General features: G+C 34.5%; 1 protein-coding gene across 1 annotated transcript; it reads left to right on the forward strand.

Annotated features, from left to right (window-relative positions):
- The first annotated feature begins 375 nt into the window (after window positions 1–375).
- Window positions 376–26,657, forward strand: LOC145695135 (persulfide dioxygenase ETHE1, mitochondrial-like). The gene is made up of 6 exons (XM_081772063.1): window positions 376–778; window positions 4,617–4,761; window positions 11,313–11,498; window positions 15,853–16,035; window positions 20,065–20,181; window positions 25,388–26,657. Exons 1-6 carry the CDS (start codon window positions 614–616, stop codon window positions 25,435–25,437), a joined length of 846 nt encoding a protein of 281 aa, XP_081628189.1. The 5' UTR covers window positions 376–613; the 3' UTR covers window positions 25,438–26,657.
- The last annotated feature ends 611 nt before the right edge of the window (window positions 26,658–27,268 follow it).

Genomic DNA, 27,268 nt, shown 5'->3' on the forward strand with positions numbered 1-27,268 from the left:
TGTATATAATACAATTGGCAATATGCCTTTTAAATATATTTACAACTTTCTACTGATCTTTTAAGTTATTTCAGGTAATCCGGTCAACTTATCCTTCGATTAGTCCGCTTTAACTATGTTTTACTGTATAGGTAAATTCTACGAAATCTTGACCTGTTGAATTTGGATGGGATTTTTTAAAAATGTAATAACTTCCGAAGAAATTAACATTTAATCGTTTTCCAACTTAAAATTATCTAATAGACACCAAAAAATACGTTTAACTTATAAAATAAGTGAAAAACAATTTTTTTCGCAATAGTTATTCGATGATACATCTATAAGATTTAGTGGCAACCTTGGACTGACGAATGTTTGTTTACAGTATCTTCTGTCTGCTACCTGCGCGGGAGGTCCCAGAGCAATGTGATTCTGATCGTAGTCTTAGGGGGAAGGGACTTGGTTCTCAAATGCAGCAGGAATGAAGTGCAGTTTGAGATGTAAATATGATTGACAACAGGCGTTCTGGTATTAGATAACTATTTCTTTAAATGAGTCATCGATCGAACGTGTCAATGACTAACGACCGGTAGTATATTTTACAATAAAACACTGGCAACACAGAAACATAAATATGTCAATAACTTGGTTGGGAAAGTTGCAGATACCTTTCGTGACAATTAGGAAAGCATTACATTTGCAAGTAGTGTTGCGGAGCTGTGAAGGTAGTTCGAAACAAAGTAATATAGCCATGCTATCAGAACTGAAACCATTTACAACAGATTTTCTTTTTCGTCAGGTAAGTTTGTGACAAACCATGGTGCTTTAAATAAATTAACAAAACAAGTGTCACTTCACTTGGAAATTCTCATGTTCATATTAGCAGAGAAATTTGTAAGGCATTGATGTGCTTGACTAGCATAGAAACTTGAACTTCTAAACAGTATCATCACTAACATTACCCTCTAACCCCCCAAAATACATCCAATCAAGTTTCTTCAATGTATAACCACAGAGTAAGTTATTTTCTCTTTAGTATAAAGAAGAAAAATTAACACTCAGATATCAGAACCCATTAGCATTACTTGAGTAAAATTTGCCAAAGGAACTCGTGAAATTAATCGAAGTAAATATATTTGGGCATTACTCGAGCAGACGGCGACACATTGTTTATAATTTCAGGTCACGTTAGAGCTCAGTATTTTTTTTAGCAGAGGATGCACTAAATAAAGAGTACCATTACCATTTGCATATTAACTACGAGGGCTCAATATAAATAGTGTGTGGACGTGTGGCATAAAAACTGGTGCATAAAACACGAACCAACTTGTGCTAGGTACCACAAAAGCTATCTAACCGACTCACGGTGCGAGCCTGTGCATCCATAGGAAGCAGGCGCGCTAGTGACGGGGGTATACGCATAAACGAAGATAGTAGAAGAGCACACACATACAGTACTTTCACTATCATTCAATGTTCATTTTCAATATGTGCACCGGCAGAGCAAGCTTCTAGAACACAGGTGCTCCTTCCCATTTAGCTGTAATATGACAAAGCAACGTGCCCTACGGGGCTCGAACCCGCCTTCACTCGCTGACGCTCGCTCGGCAATACTATGTGAATTAAATGTTAAACTCTGGTACAGAAAGGAACTAATCTATGTAGGGGGACCTGTGCTATAGAACCTTTCCCACTGACAGCAATTGTATGCACACTCTGATCCCTTTACGATTTCACATCGTATTTTACGTATAAAGTTTCTATTTGGTAAGACTATCTACTCGAGTGAACCCTATATTTGTTATACTTTGAATGAGTTCATTTGTTCTGTATCCACTATCTCCTGTTTTTTAAAAGGGTGCCAGTGTAGTTTTGGCGCACCACATGTTGGAAGATTTGCAGGTAAAATTCGATACGGTGAATGAAAAGGCATGTGTATGAGGAACAGAGTTTTGCAGGAGACAGAATTAAATACAAAGTAATACTGCTGTATTTTAGGTTTAAAGTGTAGGGTCACTAGTGTGAAATCTAAAATACAGCTCATATTATTGTCAAACTCTTCTTGTCAGTAAACTTGCTTACACGCATACCGGGTTAAGTTTAGAGTTACCCCTCCGCTTTTTATAAAAATCAGGAAAATTTACAGGAGAAATGAGGTAAGAAATGATAATTTAAAGTTTTTATTTGATGTTTAGGAATGTAAGTTCGGCAGGAGAGTTATGTTTAATACGAGAAAAGATATGTGGAAGTAAGTACTATTTGCCGGATGCGGAAGCATTCACGGAAGGTTTCAGCAGCATGGTAGTTGTAAAATATGGCGAATATGGCGAACAGGTGTAACGGATGCGCAAAAATAACGAAGAAAACCTTTTAATTTTTTGTGAAGCCCACGGAGTACTGAAGTTAAGTGTAATGTAACAATTTTTAATATTTTAAGTACTGTTTTTTGTATGTTGTAAAGTCCAAGGGCAACTCTGGACTGGAGGGGCAACTCTAAACTTAAGCCCGCATACCCACCATCGCTGACGTGAATTCTCCCTTCGAAAACTGGCATGGGCCCGCCAGCTTCGCCCTGCCCTGACGCGTTTGGGTAACACTTGTGCTTTTTAGTAGCCACCTACCACAAGTTGGTTTGTGATTTTGCTCCAGTTTTTGTACCATACATCCAATGTGCTATAGCGGGCCAATAGGACATGGTCTCTACTGTTCGTTATCACATACGGAAGGACAATTTAGCTTCTAATTTGGTGCTAGTATACGAACCACGGTCACTGTCTTACATTGTTAATTAAATTGCCACTATAAATGCACCGGAAAAAGCCGTGACTCATGTGTAGTGGCTAGTCACTGCAAGCTGTCAGAGACCTTTTCTTGCTGGCTTTCCTATAACTCATGATGCGCAGCTATAGAAATGTCTGAGTTTTAAAGGATCCGCATAATTGTGAAATTTACGTTATTACTGTGTTATGTTACTATCGAACACAAGTATACAATGAAAAAATAATGCAGATTGATTATACGGACCCACAGATTTGTAAAATTTACGGAAGAAATTTGGGCTATTGTTTATCTTTGGGGACCAGCTTTTTCACCTACTTTTTTTTTTTATTTTTTTTTTTGCGATATTCTGTTTCAAATCGGTCGTTTTATAGTTTTATATGTTAAATTAGTATCCATATTACCATTTACCGGTAAATGTTTAGCAGATGATGTCCAGAAGTACTTAAAAAATACAAAATTTACAGGAGAAATGGAAGATACAAGTACTTAGACCTAACATAACCTAACCAAACCTAACCTGAACTAACCCAATAATAATAAAAATAAGCGAAATTAGTTGGTTTTTTGTTTTTTTAAATTATGTTGGAACCCTACATTAATAAATCTAGCATGAACTAACCTAAGATACCCTAAAATACCCTAATGTGAACAGAAACTGCGAAATCGTAACATATTTTAGAAAAAATAGCTGGACCCCGTCTGTTAAACGTTGTCCCACTTACCATTACCTACTGCCTTTAAAAAAATTGTGTACGATATTTTCTCAGCACTGCCAACTCATTTCTCCTATAAATCGCCCTGTTTTTCACTAATTTTGGCCTCCACATTTCTAAACAATTACCAAATTTTGTAATAATATTTTATTAGAATAGTGTGTAAATAATAAAAATATGGTGGATTCTTACGTGTGAGATATATAATTAATGAAAGTCGAACCTGGTATGCACGTATCGCGCATAAGGTCAATACTGATGGATGGACAATTTCTAAAATTTACAGAAAAGATTAGTAATAATAATGTAATGGACCAGTATGTGAATTTCTGAAGTTGTTATAAATAGCCTGCATGAAAGAACAGTAAAATGTAGAGAATAGTAAAAGTTTTTTTTTTTTTTCAGATTTGTAAGTGAAAGTGTAAATGAACGTATCAACCACATATGTTTGTATGGTAAAAGCAGTATTTTTCACAGTCATCATTTACGCCTATACCTACCGTCGCTGACGCGCCTGCTTCCTACGGACGCACCAGCTCGCTTTTGCTCGAGCCCTACCCGACGCTGTTAGATTACATTCGTGTTTCTTAGTGGCCACCTAATACAAGTTTGTTAATGTGTTTTGCAAAATAGTTCTTATTTTGTACGTACACAAGCATGCATGGGCTTTCTCGAGGTTGTCCTGTTTCCTCCATTTCACCATTTTATTCATTACTTCTCCCTTAGCCTTGATGGGACATTAAACTGCAAAAGTGAAATAAAAGTCCAATACTTACCTACTAATTCTTTTTTTTAAAAAAATGTAATGTCGTTACTCGTATTTGACTTGTTGACACAGTAGCAATAGATTTTTATAAAGAAACATCCATAGGCGATTCCTATAATAGGTTAAATTGTTACTTGATCCATCCATTATCCTTGTGCATGAATCAAGTAACAATTTCGTACGATTATTAGCTTCAAGAAATTGGTACATATTTTTTTTTTCTTTTTCGTATAGTTACGTTTTCAGTAACAAAGTTGAAACTGAAAACTAGAAAATTCTGTCTGTAGTTTCATTTTGTACGTAGCATTTTCTTTAAGCAGCCAGTCTATAGTTAAAATAAATAAACTTCTATCTTATGAGATTCATTGTATTTTCAGTTATTTGACAGAGAAAGTTGCACATATACGTACCTACTAGCAGATACTAGAAGCAAGAATGCTGTATTAATTGACCCTGTATTGGAACTAGCAAACAGAGATGCGCAACTTGTTAAGGACTTGGGCTTAAACTTAATATATGGAAGTAAGTAAACTATAATGAGAAATTTCTGTAATTAGATTTTGTATTCTGGTTTATAAACTATTGTTGTGGCAATGCATTGATTTTAGTAATTTGTTAATATTCTTCTCTCTATTGCTTAACGTTCACATAACACAGTTCATTCTCTGTCGGAATTAAACTCTGGTCGCCTCGATAGGTACTTAAATAAATTAAGCTTTGTTTATAGATAATGCGTGTAGACGTAGGGAACGAATTATTAATATAGAGTTTCTTTAGTGTGACTAATGCAGGCCAAAATTTAAGAAATGTTTAATGTTTACGTTCTTGCGTTACATGCTAAACACCGAGGTTCAATTTCCAATGAGGGCACTTTACATTTGGATTCCATACTATGTTATAGGTTCTATTTCAGTAAATAAACAGTTTCCTGTTCGATTACTATTTGTTTTAGATCAAATAACTTATTAATACCCTACGTAATTACGGAAAAATTAAATATATTCAAGGTAAAATAACACTGACGTCAAGCATGCGTTTAATATTTAAGCTTTCAGGACTGCTATCTGTACTAGTAGATGAAGCTCTTTCAAAAGTCAGCCTCAAGTAAGAGATCAGATTGGTCCTTGTACCTAATCCAGTCTTTTCTTTTTATAATTTAATTATTTTTAATATTTGAGCCCGCTCTGTGGCTATGAACATGAGATAAGTTGTATGATAGCCGTTACATCTTGTTATTGTTTTGCTCCTTTCCTGTGAAGAAAAGATAGCCCCAATTTTGCCAAAAAGCCTTTAGTTGTATTCGGGCTAACATAACAACATTGCCACAGATCTGACCAAAATATTTGTATAATTAAATTCTAATTGGTTATTTTAGTTCGTCTTTAAATACTGATTTTCTGTCAATATCTCTATGATTCCCTTATGAACGTATATTTACCATTTGAAAAATGACAGGTGAACATGATTTATCAAATGTATTGGAAAAATATATCTTACTAGAAATAATTGATGTATCACTTTTACTTAACCTAATTCTGGGATATATGTATATTTATATCGAGTAGTACCGTGAAGAATCTTTGAAAAATTATTCAATTCCTATAAATATATACGCTGTAAAATACTACATTAAATGAAAAATTCATATCAATTTCAAGAGTATCCACATTAAAATAAAACTTTCTGTATCTGGCATAAACTTCTTCCATAGCCTCAAGGCTAGTACGCTTGTTTTTGCAGGTTTAAATCATGGTAAGAGTACAATGCGTCTTTCATCCACTTTAGAGTTCCATAGCGACATAAAGAAAGAGAAGGAGGAATATCAGAAATCGAGTTTAATGGGATTAGTTTGTACTAAACAGACGTGGAAACTTCAGGAGAATTGCGTAGATCCATATACATTGACAGAATGACGATACCTTAATCTGCTTTCGTACTGTTTCATTAACGAACTATCATTAAATTGTCGTATTCCTATGTAATAACTTAACTGCTCTTTAAAATAGATCATTACATGTCCTACAGTTGATACTAATAGTTACACGCTGACCACCGGTGTCACAACGATCTTTATATTAACGTAGTTAAATATTATTTAAAATTCCGTTAATAGACGTAACCGTTTCATCCAGAGCTGTTGTGATTGAATGTATAAAAGTACAGCCGATAATTTAATGATCATTAAAGTGATAGGATAAACGATTGTTCATCCTATTGTAATAGGAGGAGGATTGTTCAAGTAATAGTTATAGTAATACGCAATGTATATTTATAAAAGTTCGATTTAAATTAAATGGTGTTTCGATAACGATAGATTCTGTGAATAAATTCTTGTTTTAATGAAACACTAAATAATATTTATTTATTTAACAGCGTGATTTGGTGAAACAGGCAGTCAGTCACTCTTGCCCTCCCCACTGGTTTAGTGGCTAGCATTGTCACACGTGGTCCCGAATTCGATTCCCGGAGGGAGAGAATATAAAAAGTGAACATATTACAGTGGTTCAGATTCTACCTTAAACTGTAGGTGCAAGTCTTATAGCTTCGCTGCTGAAAAGGGACGCTAAAATTGAACAAACATACGATGGCTCATCTATCATTACAAGTCTAAAATTATATAGGCCATACACCTAAAGAATTATTAAATATATTTAAGGAATATTAGTGATACGAGCGATACTTATTCAGCTGAACTAGTCATAAACTTACTGAACTTCTAATTAAATAAACATTTAACGTGTTTAACTAATGTTGACGGCTATACAACTAGACTTAGAAGTCAAAAAATGTGGTGAATGTAAGGTTATTGTCTTCGCAGTATTTTCAGTTTAACGCTGATAGTCTTTAAAACATATTTTCAGAATGAAGAAAAGAAGAATGAATTAATACCTGATCAAGAGAATAATGTCAATTTATTTTCCATGCATTTTATAACATATTCATTAATATAACAAATGTTCAGTTATAAAAGCATTTCTAAGCTAATTTGGAAAACTATAATGAAGAATCCCTATTCGCCGTTTTACCTCTTCAAGTATGGGAAATGATTTTGTTCCATTTGTTATGTTTACATGAAAAACATTGATTGAAAGTGATCAAACAACTTTTACAGGCACTAGACAATAATATTGCTACGTAGGACTTCAGGAAAGAGTCCTCCTGCAGGAAAAGGGACGTGGTGGTGGAATGAACAAGTGCAAGAAGCTATAAACTCAAAGGAAGAAGCAAAGAAAAAGTGGAATGCTACTGGGACAAGATAAATATAGCTTTAAGGCGACTAATAAGACAGCAAAGAGGATAGAGGGGAGCAAAAGTGCAAACCTGGGCTGAAATGTGTGATGGAATTTAAACACCAGACGAAGTGAAGAAGCTATACAGGTTAGCAAAATCCAGAGACAAAACAACAAAAGATATTACGCATATTAGGCAAATGAAAGATGACCAAGGATTGGTGCTTACCGGTGAAGACAGGATCAAAGAGAGATGGGCCTGTTATTTAGTACAGCTTTTAAATGAAGAAAGTCCCAGGAAAGATTTCAGTGATGGGACTCCAAAACTTGGAGCAATACCAAGAATAAGCCGGGAAGAAGTAGAAAACGCAAAAGAAAATGTAAACTGGAAAAGCGGTAGACTTAGATTGCATATCAGTAGAAGCATGGGAGAGTTTAGGACCAGAAGATGAAAATATCGTATGGGATTTGATGCAGAAAATTAATGAACAGAAGAAGAATCCAAGTTAATAGAGGGATAGCGTTATTGTATTGTATCAATGTTTAAGGAAATGAAAGATGTACAGGACTGTGGGAACTATACGATGAAGATTTGGAAGACAATTGTAGATGGATTATTACGTGAAGAAACATCCATAGCAGAACAGTTTGGATTTACTCCAGGAAAGAGTACAATGGACATAATTTTCGTACTAAGACAAACTATGAAAAAGGATCAGGTAAAACAAAAAGAATTGCATGTGTTCTTTATTGATTTGGAAAAGACTTACGACGGAGTATCACGTCAGGAAATATAGAGATGTCTGAGGAAGAAAACAGTGCCAAAGAAAAGCGTAAGGATAAGGCTAAAATATGGACCTACGACCAAGTAAGGAGTAATATGGGATTAACACGCCAAATTTCTGTTCGTGTTGAATTATATCAGGGCTCAGCCTTAAGCCCATACCTTATCAACATTGTCATGGATTCTAATTCAAGATGTGAGGGATAAAGCTCCTGGTGTATGATGTTTGCCGATGATATTGTACTATGTAATACAAACAGGGAAGAATTGAAAGAAAAATAGAGAGTTGGAGAAAGTCTTTGGAAGATAGAGGCTTAAAAATTAGTAGAAAGAGAGCGTAATATCTCTCGTTTTTACGGAGAAGGAAATAGGGAAGTAAGACCACAACAAGAAAGATTAAATCAAGTGAAGAATTTTAAATATTTGGGCTTATCTGTTGCCATGAGTGGTGATTTGGACGTGGACAGAATCACGGTAAATATTGAAGATAATTTACAAAACATTAGTCAGGCCAGCAATGATTTACGGAGCAGAAACATTATCGATAAAGAAAATACATGAAAAAAAGAGTGAAAGTTACCTAGTGAAAATGCTACGCTATATGTGTAAGATAACAAAAAGAGACAGTGAGGAATGAGAGAGTAAGGGCAACAATCATGGTATCTAAGATGATCCAAGAAGGAAGACTATAGTGATGGTCATCTAAGGGAAGAACAAACGACTGTGTGGTCAGAACAGTGATGGCATTGGGAGTGGATGAAAAGAGAGGTAGGAATTGGATGAAGATTGTTAGGAGTGACTTCAGGGAGAAAGGTTTAACAGGGGAATTCCGAGACAAGGTTTTATGGAGAAGATACATAAGAAATGTCGACTTCACTTAAATGGGGATAGGCGAGAGGAAAAAGTTGCTACAAATAACGTAATATTATATATTAAGATCATATTAGTCATGTAGTAGCGGAATTTCCTTCGCAAGAGCGAATTTCATGATCCTTCAATTTGATTTTGAGGATTGCCACTAGCCTGAAAGCCGAATCTAGTTTTTTCTTTATCTATGATTGTTTTTAAAACAAACTTTTATATTTGGTCTAGGAATTAATTCGTGCGGTTGGTACGCACACATTGAAGCTGTAGTACAAACACAAAATACATAAATACCTTAAGAAAAATATTGTCCATCGCTAGCCACCACTTTCGCCCATCTGTCAGGCAATGTACGGATTCCGTGGCGAAAGAAGTCCTCATCCTTGGAAGCGATCCAGTCAGAGACCCATGTTTCGATATCTTCTGAAGAAGTAAACCGCTGTCCAATCAAATCGTTGTTCATGCAATCGAACAAGTAGTAGTCCGAAGGAGCAACGTCTGGTGAATACGGCGGGTGGGGTAAAACTTCCCATCCGACATTTTCTAAATAGGTTTTGACCGGTTTTGCGACATGTGGGCGAGCGTTATCATGTTGAACAATAAGTTTATCATGTCTGTTCTCCCATTCTGGTCGTGTTCTGGCCAGAGCTTGCTTCAAACGCATTAATTGTCGTCGATAACGTTCTCCATTCATAGTTTCACCCGGTTGCAGCAGCTCATAGTACACCACACCTTTCATATCCCACCATATGCACAGCATAACCTTTGCACAGTGAATATCTCGTTTTGGTTGTGGTGGACCTGGTTCACCTGGTTTCACCCAGGCCTTTTTTCGTTTAGGGTTCTCGTAATGGATCCACTTCTCATCACCCGTAATAATTCGATGCAGAAACCCCTTTCTGCTCTGTCGTTGAAGCAGCAATTCGCAAATGGTTTTTCGTCTTTCAACGTCTCTGTCTTTCAATTCATGTGGAACCCAATGTGACATCTTTTGAATCATTCCCATGGCTTTCAAGCGTTTGGAGACTGTTGTTTGATCAACGCCTAATGCTGCTGCAAGTTGTTCCTGCTTTTGACACGAATCCTGCTCGAGCAATGCTGTCAATTCTTCGTCTTGAAATTTTTTTGGCTGTCCAGCTCGCTCTTGGTCTGCCAAGCCGAAATCACCACTTCTAAACCGTGCAAACCACTTCTGACACGTTCGCTCAGCTAGAGCATGGTCACCATACACTTCCACCAAAATACGATGACTTTCAGTCGCACTTTTCTGCATGTTAAAGTAATGCAGCAGGACACCCCGCAAAAACACTTTATCAGGCACAAATTGCGCCATGTTCACTTAACTACAAACTGGTGTTGTTGACGCTTTAATCCACTGCCCTATACTACGAACGATACGCGATGACAGGGGTTTGCAACACATATGTGGATACACGGAACTGTGGGACGCTCCGTTCGTTGCGCCATCTCTTGTCCACCCGCACGAATTAATTCCTAGACCAAATAGAATTATTTGACATCATCATCTTCAAAATTTTTCAAATCAGGTCGAAAATACAATAATTTTTTTTTTATTAAAATGGTTAGTTATATTATATACAATGCCTTTGAAGTTACGCTAAAATTATTTTTTGAGGTTAGCTTTTTCTGTAACTGTACTTTCACTCAAAATTTTCTTGTAATTATGTACAAAAAATTTAGTATATAACCCTTAAGAAATTTGAAACCGTGATTGTAAATCTGCAATAGAATTTTGTCCTTATTCCAATATTCTAAAGGCAATACATCAGAAAAATAGAGAATTAAAATTGTTTTATTTACCTAAGAGTTATTTAAAAAGGTAGTTTTCTTGAAAGCAACGAAATAGTTTTCTCGAAAGGAAGGATTGTAGAAAGTGAGACAGGAACAGTCTATCTTCTTATCTTTTAAGAGCTATTGCCCAGTTGCAGATTGTGCCTTTAATAACAATTCTTCCGATTTTATTAGACACGGATGTGGTTAATGTAAGATATACGATAGTAAATTATAGTTGTGAGATGATTAGAAATCAAATTCTAATCCCTGCGTTGCTTTTTTATAAATGAAATAAAAAGATGGGTTTGCTCTAAAACTCGTTGTTACTCAATCACTCGTTTTCTGCATAGAAAACGTGAATTAACACTACAGTATAACATGCTTTTCCTTTTCCCTTTTAGTCAATACCCATATGCATGCTGATCACATAACTGGTACAGGCGTTCTGAAGAAATTAATTCCTGGGTGCAAGAGCATTATCTCAAAAGCGAGTGGAGCTAATGCGGATCGTTATGTTGAAGAAGGCGATGAAATTGAATTTGGTCGTCACAAACTGGAAGTTCGAAGTACACCAGGACATACAAATGGTAAGTAGTTGATTAAGTTGTCTTTTTTCTTTTCTTAAAAGATGGTACCTATTGTTAAATTTAAATTGTTGAACATATGAGGATTATTTTTTAAGTAAGGCCCGTTGTGGATAAAAATGAAATAATTAAACATTGTTCAAAATAACATTTATATTCTGAATTTAGATACATTTCTCTATATTTCGATGTAATATCCTTGTCGGTTTAATCATTTATCGCAACGAACGGGTTTTGGGATAGCCTCCTCGTGGAAGTCTGCTGCCTATGATGATAGCCACTTATTCACAGTCGTTTTCACTGTTTAAACGTTTGCCCCTCAAAAAAATCTTCAGATGTTGGAAGAGGTGGTAGTCTCTAGTCGCAAGATCTTGACTGTATTGCGAACTCTCTTGTAGATATCGGAGCAGGACGTTTGGACGCGGCCACTTGGGTGCAGACGTTTGGGCGCGAGACGTTTAGGCCCAAAGCAGTGTACGATAAGCTGCTTCGGCGTGGTTGTTCGTTCTTCACTGGTCATTGAGAACTCTGTCATATTGTCATACAGATTCCATATCCTTATTGGAAATAATGCTGTTCTTATGCAGCCCAATCGTATTGTTCCTTTACGTTAGATATATATAAAGGACAGAAATTTGTTTTGCGGTGTCACAGCCTGCCTACAGTAAATTTTATTTGGCCTATTCTTTCTATTTCAGGTATAGCTAGTGCATATAAGTGCCTATTTTTATGAAATCTGAAATAACTTTTTATTAATGCAATAGAGCATCAACTATCCGGCCTAATGGGCAGATCAAATAACAAAAAGCATTCAATAAATACTTACATAGCACTTCCTGAACCACTCGTAGCATTAAAGACACCATTTTTATTATAAAACTAACTCTTATTCGTTTCTTCTGACCTCTTGGTACAGGTCAGTAATTAATAAACACTTCTTATGTTTTGTTCCACGCATGTTAATAATTTAGTATAGAGAATGAAAATATGTACATATTGTACCATTTTAAGATAAATTTAATAATGTCTGACTCAAAAAATCAAGTACACAGTCAGTATGAATATATAGTCACAACTTTAAAATAACTAAACACTAACGAAAAACGTACGTGTTTTACACAAATTACATATCTTTGTTACATATGTCTTTTATTAAAAATAAATATTGTTTTAAAACTAAGCCGCATAGTACGGAGACCGGATACTTGCAAGTCTGCTGCAGTTCCTTCCCATTTCTTTTCAACTGGTAAGGACAGGTTGTGCATAATGTTCAGAAACTTTGATGTGTTCAAGATGTTGTTTTAATTTTTTGCAAAATTATTTGTGTTCAGAAACGTTGATATGTTCAAGATGTTATTTTAATTTTTTGCAAAATTATTTGGAGTTTTACAAAATTTTCAGTGTCAATTTTCACATTTAAGTGCCTAAACGTCCGGGCTCTACTTATGAAATACATTATAACATATGTAGGTATTCGGATAAAAGATTTTGCGCCCAAACGTCTCGCGTCCAAATGTCTGCGCCCAAATATCATGGACCCGTAGATATATTGATAGCGTAGAGAGACCTGGGTTCGATTCCGGCTGGAAGCTCATATAGTTCGGAGCCCACGTTAAGCTGTAGGTCCACGTCTTTTATAGCCTTGCTGTTGAAAGGGAGCTAAACTCTAAAGCAACAACATTGACTGTAAGACAGAGATGTAATCCCTCCAAACCAAAAGATTTTATGGGTGCGATTATATCTCCATCAATATAGCAAATGTAAGGAGGAAGTTGTGCGTGACTGTTAATATCAGTGGACTTCACAAGCTGAAATGAGAACTTCTGACTGCTATTGACTCTTTCTTTCATACTGTCTTCAATGTAACAGGACTGTCAATAATTCGACAACTGATAGTGTCAACAGAGAGGGGAATTTTTGAAATCTTACTAGCGGCTTTTGAGCCCAGAATTATGTTTACCATTTCTTTACAAGCAGACATTAACAACGTTTCAGTTATCGTGTGTGGTTCCTTGTCCTTTACGATAAATTCGGCTAACTTATAACAAGCTTCCCGTACTTATTTCCGATACACACACACTGTAGCAGGCACGAACGTTCTTTATTTCTTGCTTTGTTGCAACAACCGGCGAAAATAATCTGCATCTCTGGTTGACAGAGAAGAATATTTTGTTGATAAATGTAGTTTCAGTTTAGTGGGAACCACTGTGGCATTACTGAGCATCGTTCACCACAAACGATGTACTTGGAAATTGGGGACGCTTTATCACCATACCAAAAGAAACTGTAAGATAAATAATTATCATTATACTATCGATGCACTAATTTTTGTTTCTTTTCTCTGCCTTATTGCTTTCATTACTTGCACCCGTGGACAGAACATTCTGTACAAAGTAAATGTCCATTTTGGAAAAATAAAATAGAATAAAATAAAATGGGTGAGTGCATTCATACAGGAAGAAAGTAATTAAGTTAAAGAAGCACTGACAAAGGGCACAAATACCAAAATATCGTAATAAAATAATAAAAGTCAGAGAGTTTTGCTAATCCCAGTAATTAATAACGTGGAAAGGGCGAGTATAGAACATGCAGTAAGAACCAAAAGAACTACAAAGCCAAGAAATAAAAATATTTCAGTAATGAATAGATCAGTACAGCGGCAGAAAATGAAATGCTATACTCGCATACGAAATACACAGTAACCGCGATAAAATAATAATAATATTAATAATAATAATAAAAACCACAATTATTTTCTTACAACAGGTAAAAGTTCGCATCACACCTTTTATTTTCCTGCGGCACACCAGTTGGTGATCACTGCCTTAGACAATGGGCTACTTAACACCAAATTTCGTTTAAATCTGGCCAGTAGTTACCAAAAAATAAAGTGCCACATACGAAGCGAGCGGATCCCGTATGATACGCTGAGCGCTACAAATAACTCGTTTTTGTACTGCGAAAGAGGGTTACTTGAGTATTAAATTCACCATCTTTACATTCTTCTAACAATGAAGTATTAGTCGTTAGAAAATTTGTATTTCGATCTATTATTGATTTTGCTAAAAGAAAATTGACGTATAAAAATAAAGCAGACCATATATAATTAGCCATGATTACGAAAGGATAGAATATCAGTATATCTTCCAAACTCTGATTGACAGAAGCAAAAGCTTACTTTCCACAAGGCAAGCTAAGGGATTAGGTTTGTTGCTTTCCTACTCCGTAAGATTCAGCTTCATGTCATCCTCCCACCTTAGTATTTCAACATGTGTAGGTAACATTTCCAGAGAATTTGTAACTAAAATCTTAAATATTCCACTCATGTTCCTCATGCGATTAACGTTACTCGACTTCGATACTTTGATATTTTTGTTTGTGTAATATATATCTCATTGTAAAAATTGCGTTGTGTAATTTCCTTCATTCACCCGTTTGCCCTTCCTTTCTACATCAATCGTTTTTGTCAAAACTTCATAACATCTGATTAGTTTGCTAGTTAGCTCTCTAACGGCGCTTTTACATCCATAACGTACATCGGCTAAAATTATGCATTCATATATTGTGTTTACTTTTTCGGTAATAGAGGCACGTCTATATCCAAATAAAGTACATATAAACATTGTTAAACATTTAAAATTTTCCGGTGTTCTCAAGCTGGAAGAATTTCGTTACTTTAATATGTAAACCCTGTAATCTATAAATTTTTGTGATGATGAAATTGAGGAAGAATTGCAATATTCCTTGAAATATTGCTTACGTGATGTTTGCCATCGTAAAATCGGATAGCATGACACGAGTTCACACACCATTGAAGTGTGGAGCTTCCTTGTGGCTATGTGCATAGCGTACGCGCGTTTGGCGTGGGAGACTCGAGTTCAATTCCCGGTGGGAGCTCATTCGAATCCCACGTTATGGTTTTGGCCCACACATCTCATATAGCCCTGCTGCTGAACGGGACACTAAACTCAAATCAAAATAAATCTGTTGAAGGAAGGACTCTGCTACTAAAGTGACCATGGTTTATGTGCATGGAAATTGTCAGCAAATAATGTATTTATTTGCATGTATTATTATTATTATTCTGTTCTATATTATTAATACTGTTATTAAAGAGTTGATGAAACGTTTGTAGGTAAATTTGTCTTTCATTCCGGGCAGGCCAAAATGACTGGCATTTAGGAGATACTGCGGTCAGCACCATCGAACTTGAGAAGTCTCGTTAGTAAGTAGAAGTATTATCGACTACATCATGTCTCTATAAAAAGTTTATAGATTTCGGTGTACTGGTCCTGATATAAAACGATTTTTGCTGATACCGTATACTTCATTGTTATTATTGTTACTATTATTCCAGGTTGTGTCACATACGTTTGTCATGAACAAGGAATAGCATTTACTGGAGACACATTGCTAATCCGTGGATGTGGAAGAACGGATTTCCAGGAAGGTGATTCCACATGTCTATACAATTCCGTTCACAACAAAATTTTTACGTTGCCTGACAACTATCGCCTTTACCCTGCACATGATTATAAAGGTAACGTTTTCTCTGTCTTGTTTTTCTTTTTCTGTTTCGTAATGTTAAGTGGGATGATTAAGATTTTAATTTATCACTGAAAGGCGAATTTTAATGAGAAGTCACATCATTTCCGTATTTAAGCTAATGTACGTTACATACGAATAAATTTCTGAAGTTTTGTTTCCAAATATATAGCCTTGCTGCTGAAAGGAACGTTAAATCCAAAATCAGATCAAAAATCGAAACCAATCCAAAATATAGCGAATAGATTGAATGTAATTGTCTTTCTTATTTTTCTCAAGTATGCACAGTATCCTGCATTGCTTTCGCTTCTGTGCATTACTTTCATTTTTCAAAACACTGCCGATTTAAAGGTTTTTCGTGCCTTTTTCTCAATATAACTTTTTTGGCTGCGATGCTGAATGTGACATGTTGAAGGAATTTTTTTTCTTCTGTAAAATTTTATATCTTGAATAAAGTATCTTTTAAAATGAAATTCAGTATAAAGATTTTAACATCAATTTCTTAAACTATTCAGCATATTTTACCTGATTTCCTGCTTTGAGACAAAATACTTTCTATAATTTAGACACTTCGTAATTATCAGTATAATGTAAACATATTTTCACAACATCAAACATGTGTACAACACTTTTAACCTTGTAATGCATTTTTAGTGACTTTGACCTTCAAAACAGCGCATTGATTTTAATTTTAAAAAGTGGGATTGTACAGAAGAAAAATTCCCTCAACATATCACTTGTTTAGCATCGTAGCCAAAGAAACCACATTGAGAAAAGGGTGAGAAAAAAGGGCAAAAGCCTTTTTTTTTTTTTTTAACGTCTTTTAAACATTGAAATCAACTCATATTTCTGATTCAGAAAGTAGGCAGATGGCCGAATGAGTGAAGAAATTACTGATCGACTAGAGCAGGAACGGATATTTTTACCAAAACGTGACTATAAACACACCGAGAAGAGATAAAATGATCTTCAACAACACGTACTTCATACACATTATAACCTATGTTACTGAAATGTGGATATTGATGAAAAGAGAGTGAAGCAGAATCATGACAATGGAGATTAGATTTCTAAGAATCATTCTCGGAAGGACAAGAAAATACCATATAAGAAATGAAATCAGGACTACGTTCATCATCGGCGATTTCTCTGTGAAACAGACGAAACAGCTTGTTTCCTTTTGTTTCTCACTAAGATTTAAATTATAAAACCAGCATTTTCTATGGGAGAAAAAGGCCATTCGCTGTCTTACTGAAGCAAGCTGCCTATCGTCTTCCTGACAATGAGAAGGATGCTTGCTTCCGAATGAAACCAAGCAGACATGAACATAGTGACGAAACAGAGGAAGTGCGTTTGGCCTGTTCTTACCAAGGGTATTGGGCATAATGGAATTTAGCGTATCGTACAATTCAGTTCGTTTATATAATTTTAATTTGATAAGGAATAAAGGAATTTGTTAATCGTTTCGCATAACGTTATATGTGATATTGTATCATTCTTTATATATAAAAATTGGGAAAGCTTATGTTTCCATACCGCTAGTTAAACTTGTAAGTAAAACGACAACGAAACAGATAAGTGGTATCTGTTCCAGATTCACGAATTCGAAAATTTCGTTTTGCACAGAAATGAATCAGCCAGTGGGGATAGATCAAGTGAAATTGAGTCCGTTTGGTTCACTGGGTTTTGTAATAATGTATGGTTATTATAAATAGCAGGCATACCCCTCACATTACAGAATTTAAAACTAAGATAAAATCTTAAATTAGGCATTTTCTCTAAGTAGTCACCATAATTCTACGAAACGGTTAACTGGGCGTTATCAAGTAATGAATTGCCGTTATCGAAGAGAAGTTTGGAATGTTTCAGAATTTAGTGACCATTTTTTGTATAAATCGTGGGTGTCGTGAGTAGTCTTAAAACCATCTGCATCCAAGTACTGCGTAAAGACATTCGATTACGTAAATATTGACAGTCAAGTAGATTGTCGACATCGCCATGCAATAGTTAAAAATAATGAAAATGTAAAAGCACACAGAAGAGTATGTCTGATTAATGCCAGAAGTTTTCTTCAGCAAAGAAGAAAGAGAAACATAGAATATATAGAGATGGTAGTAAGTCAGTGAGCAAGAGCAACTACATTGAACTGCTGAATTTGATTGTAAGATATGATTAGAAAATTGCAAACCATTTGTTGAACGCAACTACGTTTGCTAGAACTCCGAATAGAATTTAAAATGACCTAAGTAGCTCTGTAGCAGAGAAAATGCTTGCATGAAATTACCTACTACTTCACAAAATAACAGGCGGAGCAACTTTGAATGTGTCACAGGCGAAGAAATCATTTCCATGAGTATTGGCCGAATATGTGTAAAAGTAAAATGAAGTTTTTAATGTCCCACGATTGTCATTTCGGCCAAAGAAGACAGATGATTATGGAAGAATTTGTGGAATGATAGTGTGCATGAAAACGGGAGAACCTCGAGGAAACCCATGAACATGATGTTTTGTACGGCAACCACATGCTACACTAAGTTACTACATCCCAGGAGTGTAGTCGATGATACACGGCGATACACGCCGTATTCCCCTCTGCTTAATCTTGTCATTACAGTGTACCCCCTTCTTCAAAGCGTATACTAAAATGCTAGAAAAATTTGTTTGTGGACGTTTATATATTTGTGGCCAATCCTTTCGACAGTGAGTTCTCGGGAACCATAGGCTTTAGAAAGATGCCGTTTTCACTGATCGATTGCAAATTTTGTGTAGATTATTCAGTTCTAATTGAACATTTAAAAAAACCGCAATTATTTCTTTATTACATTTTTAGGGGTACAGTGGAAGTGTTGAAATATTAGAAAAGTAAAGCATCGTATCCTACGAATTATACATGCAACACATTCGTATGCAGGGGTTGTATATCTATCAGGCGTTTCTTTCATGGCCAAATGATAATGAAAAACGAAAACGAAGGATAATCATTTTTCCAGTCTAAGATAAGACTTTGTTGTTTGGAGTGTTTTGCACAATGAACACCATATATCACTGACATTATAATTGATTGTGTATGTAATATATTTGCTTATTACATACTGCATCCAAGAAGAAAGAAAACACTGATCATACATGAATTAGAAACTCCAATCGGAAGTAGGCTCAAATCTTGCAAATGGTGCTAGAAATTGAAAAAATCTCCCCTTTATGGTACCCCTTGCTGATTTTTATCAAGACGTCTTTCACTTGTGTCTGTAGAGGGACATGTACAGATGATGTGAAGAATGATAAGGAGATTCATGTTCATATGTGAATGATGCGCTGTGTAGAGAGCGTAAGTTCAGCTAGTATTTCTTTATTTAGTTGCGTCATATCTCCAATGATAAAGTGACTATATCGCCGTTTTTCTCGTATATTCGTAGCAGGTGTTCAAATATGAGTCATTAAAAAAAAAATTTTTAACTCTCTTGCGAGCACATACAGACGCGCACACAAAAGAAAAACGAAATCAGAGGGAGGACGAAAGGCAAAGAAAGAATGGAAAGATTACGTCAGCTCTCTCCAAGTATGTGTGGCTTCGAAATTTAATCAGTGCAAAAGCTTTTTTCAACATCTATATTTATATTTCTCCTACTCCTCTAGCCCCTGATATATTTGTTAGATGCAGGGCGACTCGACGCACTACACAAATGTTCGTCACTAAACTGGACGTAGTTGCGGCGGTCGCTAACAGATGACGTTGAAACAGGCTCGCGAAGAGTTGTCACGTCAGTGCTTGGTTCGTATATATATATATATATATATATATATATATATATATATATATATATATATATATATATATATATATATATATATATATATATATATATATTCTCACTACCTGATGAAGCACCGGTGAAAGTTCCTAGAACATATATTTACTTTTTACCCGTTTTCTAAAGCCATTTTTAGTATTGTTCCCGTACTTTTCCGACCGTATACATTTATGTATATATGTTTTAGTATACAATTTTAAATTTATTACTAGGTTTGACGGTCACAACGGTTGCAGAAGAGAAAGCATATAACCCAAGATTATCAAAACCCTTGGAAGAGTTTCTTGATATAATGGCCAATCTTAATCTCTCTTATCCGAAACAAATAGGTAAGTTTTGTATTTCATTATTTCTCTTAATAAAATTATAGGTAACGCTTCTGACTTATATCAATATTAGTACGTCTATTCAAGTTACTATACATGTTTGATAGTAGATTTAAACAGTTTCTTGTTTACAACTTCATTTTGTGGATAACGTTTAAGAAGTTTCCTTGTTTGATAAAAGCTATGTCAACGTTAGTTTGACTTTTTGAACACTACAGAATAAATTTTAAAAAATATAAATAAAATAAAAAATAATTTAGCTATTCTGGGAATTACGACCCCTGCATCCTAAAACGCACTACTTTCATGGATTCTCTATCACAGAAACTCAAATCCTTCATTATCTACTCTCATTAGTTGGGCTCGGAAGTTGAAGACTTAAAAATTGCCCAAAAAGGACCTATAAAAAGACCTAAAAATATATAGAAAATTACCTAAAAACTGGAAAAAAACACGTAAAAAAACACCCAATGTAATTAGAATAAAATATTTAATGAATATAATGGACATGGAATCGTTTTTTCTGAACAGACTTTCACTTCGCAATATTTGCGGAAATTATTTCCATCCGTAGAAAAAATTTTGCTTCAAATTCAGACATAAACTGACACAAAAAGGAAGTTTTCTTAGGCTTATTTTTAGGCATGTTAACAGTCTGTCCTTCTTCCGTAAACTGAAGTCCAAACTAAAATAAGAAAAGTTTCCCACCGTCACCTCCCTGCTGGAGGACATTGTTACGTCTCCTTATCTCACTTGGGATTGTTGTAGATCTGGTCTTATCAGTCCAGTCGTTGAAGAATGTCTTGTTTTGAATTTTCTTTACTAAAGAAAAGATGTTTAAGAGGAGATGATGATTCGAGTTAATAGACAGTAATTTATTGTCGGAAGATGAAGTGCAAAAAGACGTTAAGACCTATAAAAAGCTTTCAAAAAGACCAATAAATAAAACAAAAGACGCCGAAACATGAAAAAAAAAAAAAAAAAAAAAAAGAAATAAAATACACCATTTTCTGGCCTATAATGACCTAAAATAAACATACATTATGTTAAGCCTCGTCTTCGGGCATTCGTAAAAAAAAAAAAAAGATTTTTTTTTAACTTCCGGGCCGTACTCATTAGTAATCTTGTAATGAACTACATTTGTTTTATTACTTTTTTTTCTTTTGAGTGTAATGTTCAGTTAATGTTCAGTGTTCAATTTATTGTTCATTTTCTTATGTTACTAACCAATAATTATTCATTACTTGTGTATTTCTTTGAATCATACTTTCTCAAGTTACATTGGCGCAATGAAATGTTTGCAAAAGACAAAAAGAAAAATTAAACAATATATAAAAAATAAATAAAAATGGAAGATAGTTAATAAACTTTTACAATAAAAGAGATGGAATTTGTGGAGAAAATCGACATTCGTTCAATAATATAAAGTATTTATGTAAAATGTTACGAAAAGAAAGTCAAAATATTTAATTAGTGGAACAACCATAATAAGGTAATTTAGTTGCAAACAGATTAAGTGATTGCGAAATGGTGTCTTAAAAATCAGACCATGAGATGCTAAGTTCGGATCGAACCTAACAGGGTCGTGATACTTCTAAATTTCGTGGAATGTTAAATATAGTGTCTTGAAATTATGATTTACACCTTCAAAATTTACAGTAAAACGTATAGAGGAATCTGTGTCATTAATACCATGTCAAGTGCTAATTTTCTGTAGGAGAATAGAAGCTTGTGTATTGCTGTTGTATTTAGGACCAGAAGTAAACATATCAGGAAGTCAATCGTTATACCCTGAAATAAGTAAATAATAAAAATCAGTGAGGTGTAAACTGTATTGTTATTGATATTATGCAATGAATTATGATGGTTAGGACTTTTAAGGCCAGTTTTCATAGGGAAAAAAAAGGGGAAAATATGTGAAAAATAAATACGGAAAATGTTCATAATCTGTTAAAAACAAAACTGGCCAAAGCACTAAATATATTAATAACACAAGTATTACGCGTATTAATATATTTAGTGCTTTAGTCAGTTTTGTTTTAAAAACACAAGGTATGTCCGTCAAGTAATGAGACTGGCCGCCACACAGTGCTCCAGTCGCCAACAGCGCGCTTCGCAGCAGGGGGATTTGTGGTGGGGGTCAAAACTAAGCAACGCACAGGGCGGCAGTCGCGTCCGAGCTCTGACGCAGTGAAGATCACACGTGGCTCAAAAACTGTTTTTGAGTTTTTTTCACGTCGAAAAAAGTGATAAATAAGGCGTCCGCATTAAATTTTGCTTCCACCTGGGCAAAACCGCTTCCGAGACACTTGCCTTGGTCAAGGAAGCTTAAAATGACGACGCCTTGTCAGAGGCCCAGGTTTTCCGGTGATTCAGTGAGTTCAAGAACGGACGGGAGACCATTGAAGACATAGAGCGATCTGGACGCTCTTCAACGTATGATTAGGACAAAAATGTGGCCAAAGTGAACAATCTCCTGAACTCCGACCGTCGTTTGAGTGTAAGATTAATCGCCGAAGACCTCAACATGTGGAAAACAACAGTTCATAAAATTTGTAATGTCCCATCAACTTACTTGATGGCATTACAAATATAAAATTTCTTTGTGTTATTAATGTCTAAATAGTCATTCATTTGTTATTACATTATTATAATTTATTTAATCTCATTCGTAATTATTAAATGTATCATTCAGTTTAGTGGCAAATAAATACTTAAAATTCTGCGCCTGGAAAGCTAACGTTGCATGAAGAAGAAGAACAAATTTGATTGTGAAAAAAAAAAAAAAGAAAAGTTTGCTAATAAAACTAAGTGTGATTCTTACTAAATGCGGAAACAACATTAAATATAGCAAGAAACGAAATAAATATCTGTAATTAAAGTGTAATCCAGGTAAAAGACTAGTAATAACATTTTACTATCATTGAAAAGTTATAATTTGGTTGAAGATCAATTGATGTTGAAAATAATGTGGTACTGAATAGTTAATTTCGTCCTCTAGAACCAAATTCGATACAACCTACCGCGTGATATCCAAATTTATACAAATTCAATATGATTAAATTAATTAAAAACTTTATACATGAAAATATGTTTATGAGAATTGTTTGCTTCCTACATAACTAAGCTGTTTGTTCGTATTTGTTTATGCACTTTCATGGTTCTGCACTTACTCTTAAGAGCTAATTACTTTTAACCATAAGCAAGACGGGGGTACTAAGCGTAATAACATAATATAAATAATCACCTGATTCGAGTGACAAAATATCAATTTGTGAGAACAAAGATAATTATTAGATTTACGACATTGTGATAATCAATGAATTTATGATAAATAAAGTAATATAATTGTGAAATGAATAATGTTGAATTCTACGTACGATATGGATAATGAATGGTTAATTAATTAATGTTGATGTTTACAATTTGGTCACTACGAATCCTGGTATGTGTTCTGACATTGAATCTTGCTCCTGATTTTCTATAGTTGCTATTGCATATAATTACCCTGTCAATGTTCCGTGCTTTTGTTTTGCATGTACTGTAGCCTATGACTGTAGAACCAGGTTACTACTTACCATGTTTATAGTGAGTGCATGGATTTAACTATTAAACTATATATAAGCAGCTTATACTAAATTTAGGCTGCCTATTCATAAGAATTCAATAAACTTAAATTGAATAAAGGCAGTTCATATGGAATATTTGGTGTAATTTGTTATTTAGAAATAATAATATTATCTTGTTGGAAATCTTCATTACTTCTCCGAATATTGATCGAAGCTCAATCTGATGTTTAACTTCCAAGGAGGGGTCCTGTCGTTCTGACACGAGTCCTGTGATCTTCCGGCTGGGCCAACGAATTCATTAATTCGTTTACAACTAGAACATCAACGCTGTACTATCGTCACGATTTATCTACGGCAAGTACAGTGTGTTCACAAACCTACATAACATTACCCTTAAAAGAAGTGGTGAAGAGGGGAGTGTTACAAATTATTTCTGAAAATCTGCCGTGGCAAAAATTCAAAAACAGTTTTTGCGCCACACTTGATCTTTACTACGTCAGAGCTCGGACGCGACTGCCACCCGGTGCGTTGCTTAGCTTAGACCCCACCACAAAGCTCCTCGCCGGGGAACACTCTACTAGAGACGAGCGCCGAGCGGCGGCCAGTCCCATTACTTTGCAAGCAAACCCTGTACGGTGATAAAAGGGTAAGAATGGTACTAATTTGATAATTACCCTTTTACCTAACTGAAAACAACCTAATATAAATTGGGTACCTAGGTAAATATTGGATGTTGATTATATATGTATTAGGAAAGAAAAACATAAAATTGTTTTACTTAATATTAAGCATATGTAAGTTATTAAATTTAAGCACGTTTCTATTGAAAAATCAAGCGTCTGTGTAGATGCTTAAGCTTCTTTCGACATCCACGTAGACCAGTGAGTCAAACTTCGTATCCGCCCGGAATGTCAACTCTGTAGATTTTGCAGGTCGAATTCTTCTGAAGACTAACCTCAAACTTATTCCTTTTGCGCAGGGTGGGGTGGGGTGGGGGGAAAAGCAAGTATTTACTGCCCTTTTTCTAAGAATTGCTGTTTCAATTTTTTTATGGCAGCCGACACAAAAATTTGTAATCAGATACAAAACACTTCTATCTGCAAACCATGAATCTTCTCTGTATTAAGTTGTTGATGTGCCTTGGAAATTGTATCTGCGTCGTTTGGGTCCAGAGATCTTGTCAAAATTCTCATTAAAGAAGCGGTACATTCATCTCAGACAGGAAAATTTTGAAAAACAGCATTAAAAGAAGAAAGGAGAGAATTGAGGACCGATTAAAAGAGAATAGTGTCGAAAAGGGCCTAGGGAAAAAAGGGTACTGGGAAGGGATTATTCCCAACGGAAAGCAACATTTGACACAGCGGGTACATTTGGAGAGCTCGTTTTTTCTCTAAAAGAGAAAGTATTCGCCAAAAAATCCTAACCCTAGTGTTTATAATTAAAATTTATGCATTGGGTTTCATGTACAATGGTTCCCTGTGTACTTATTATTGGAATATTTCGTATGCAGTACATGAATTCATAGAAGTTTTCCTATGTAAATTCATTTCATGCAGTTCCTGTAAAGTCATTTATATGATAAGCATTTATGTTCTACTGTGGATGTATTTTTAACGTATTTTCATTTAATTTCTTTATAGATAGAGCATTACCAGCTAACAAAGTATGCGGTATTCAAGAACCAGTTTAACAACCTTTGACATGCAAGGAAGAAAATGCCTTTTTTTCATTCTGGGTCACAAGTAGATGTATTAGTAGATAACATCATACTGTCGCACCATTGTTTATCATGACTTGTTAGATGTTTGCAGTGTAAATCGAAAGACATGTTAAAGTTGATAAAATTACAAAATACCTTTTTGTATGGTTACTTGATTCAGTGATTCCTGAAGATATTTATAAATATGTTTTAAGCTGTGCGACTTTCTTAATTTTTTAAAAGCAGTAAATACTTGTCTTTTAGCACAAGTGAAATTGTCTGGTAAAGTTGACTAAATTTTAAAATACTAAGATAAATTTTCAGAGTTTCGCAAAAATGTGAAAGGCTCGCTGATTTACTCGAATACCTGTCTTTTTCTTCGAGAAGATAAGCGGAAGGAAAATTTACTATAAAACTATAATAAGTGAAGGAAATGAATGATTTGCAAAATGTAACCAATGACAGAGATGCGGATACAAATTCTTCAGTAGTTCTTTTTTTTTTATTATTATTATTATTATTATTATTATTATTATTATTATTATTATTATTATTATTATTATTATTATTCTGGAGAAGAGTACAGGTAGTACTTGCAAGCTTAAATATTTTAAGTGTCTATAGGGATTACTAAATTAAGCAGGTATCTAAGTATTTTCTCTAATTCAGAATTGCAATGTAGATATTGCAACATTTGTGTTCTTCCGAGCAGTGAAGCATTATTTCTGGCGTAAGTAAAGTTTGATTTAAGAAGATAACTGTATACCGAAATGCCTCGTATGTTTATTGGGTTTTATTTGTAATTACGCAGTAGTAATTGATCAAGCCCTCTGTTTCTTAATGCTATGAAAAGTATAATTATTACAGACAAAATGAGGATGGAAACAAATTTACAGTCTACACATTTCATTTGAATATATGACAATCTAATAAAATGAGAAACTGAAAAGTGAATTGTTGATGAATTGTGATATTAAGATTTCTTTAATACGTATATGTATATACAGGTATTTTGATACTCTTTTATTCTTGTATTTAGTATTGTGAATTGAAGAACATGTTTACAGCGTCGTTGTTTTATACTCGTAAAGCTTTATTTTAGAGAGATGTATATATATGTAGTGGAGAACATTGCAATACGTTTTGTATGTTGATATTGCAATAAAAAAGTTATTTAGTTTTTGATTGAAAGTTATGCACATAATAGATAATATTTAATGGTTTGATTCCTTGATATCTCCCTCTCTTTTAACAAAGTTACTTGTACAATACTTTTTTTAATTGTATTTTTATTGATTTATTTATTTATTCTCTGGGTATTCTTCTTTTGTACTGTAATCAACGTCTTATATATTCTTGATTTTATTGAAAAAAAATCTTGAAACCACTATCAGCAACAAACATTTCTAGACGTTTATTCATGAAATCAAGAAGAGACAATTCACCGAAGTTTTGTCCTTGTAAAAGGGAAATTATATTAATGGTTTTGATATTATTGGACAGTACTTTTACCAAGAAAGAAAGAAAAAAATATTTAGAACCCCGTCTCGTAAGGAATTTAAGACAATTTCAGTACATATTTTGCTGGAATTTGTCAGTGGTATGGAGGAACAAATATTTGTGATGATAATAAATTTAGACTGGGTTGTTTGTGGAAAATTATTTCAAATAACTAAAAAAAAAAAAATAAAATGAACACCGACCAGTACGTTTGTTAAGTAGCATGCATTCTCGCGTATTGCCGTGGATATTTTGTACACTTTCACCGACTTCATCACTCATATGGAATTTGTAAATTTGATTTTTTATCTTTCTCTCAAAT

Source organism: Thermobia domestica, chromosome 9 (genome assembly GCF_964235325.1).
Source record: "Thermobia domestica chromosome 9, izTheDome1.hap1.1, whole genome shotgun sequence".
In the NCBI taxonomy this organism is placed as follows: Eukaryota; Metazoa; Arthropoda; class Insecta; order Zygentoma; family Lepismatidae; genus Thermobia; species Thermobia domestica.

Bases quoted from the DNA above. Each gene is read 5' to 3' on its own strand.
- LOC145695135 (XM_081772063.1), top strand. From the start codon at position 614: ATGTCAATAACTTGGTTGGGAAAGTTGCAGATACCTTTCGTGACAATT. The intron at 779-4,616 runs GTAAGTTTGTGA...TTGTATTTTCAG, and splicing joins CAGATTTTCTTTTTCGTCAG to TTATTTGACAGAGAAAGTTG. The intron at 20,182-25,387 runs GTAAGTTTTGTA...ATTTCTTTATAG, and splicing joins CTCTTATCCGAAACAAATAG to ATAGAGCATTACCAGCTAAC.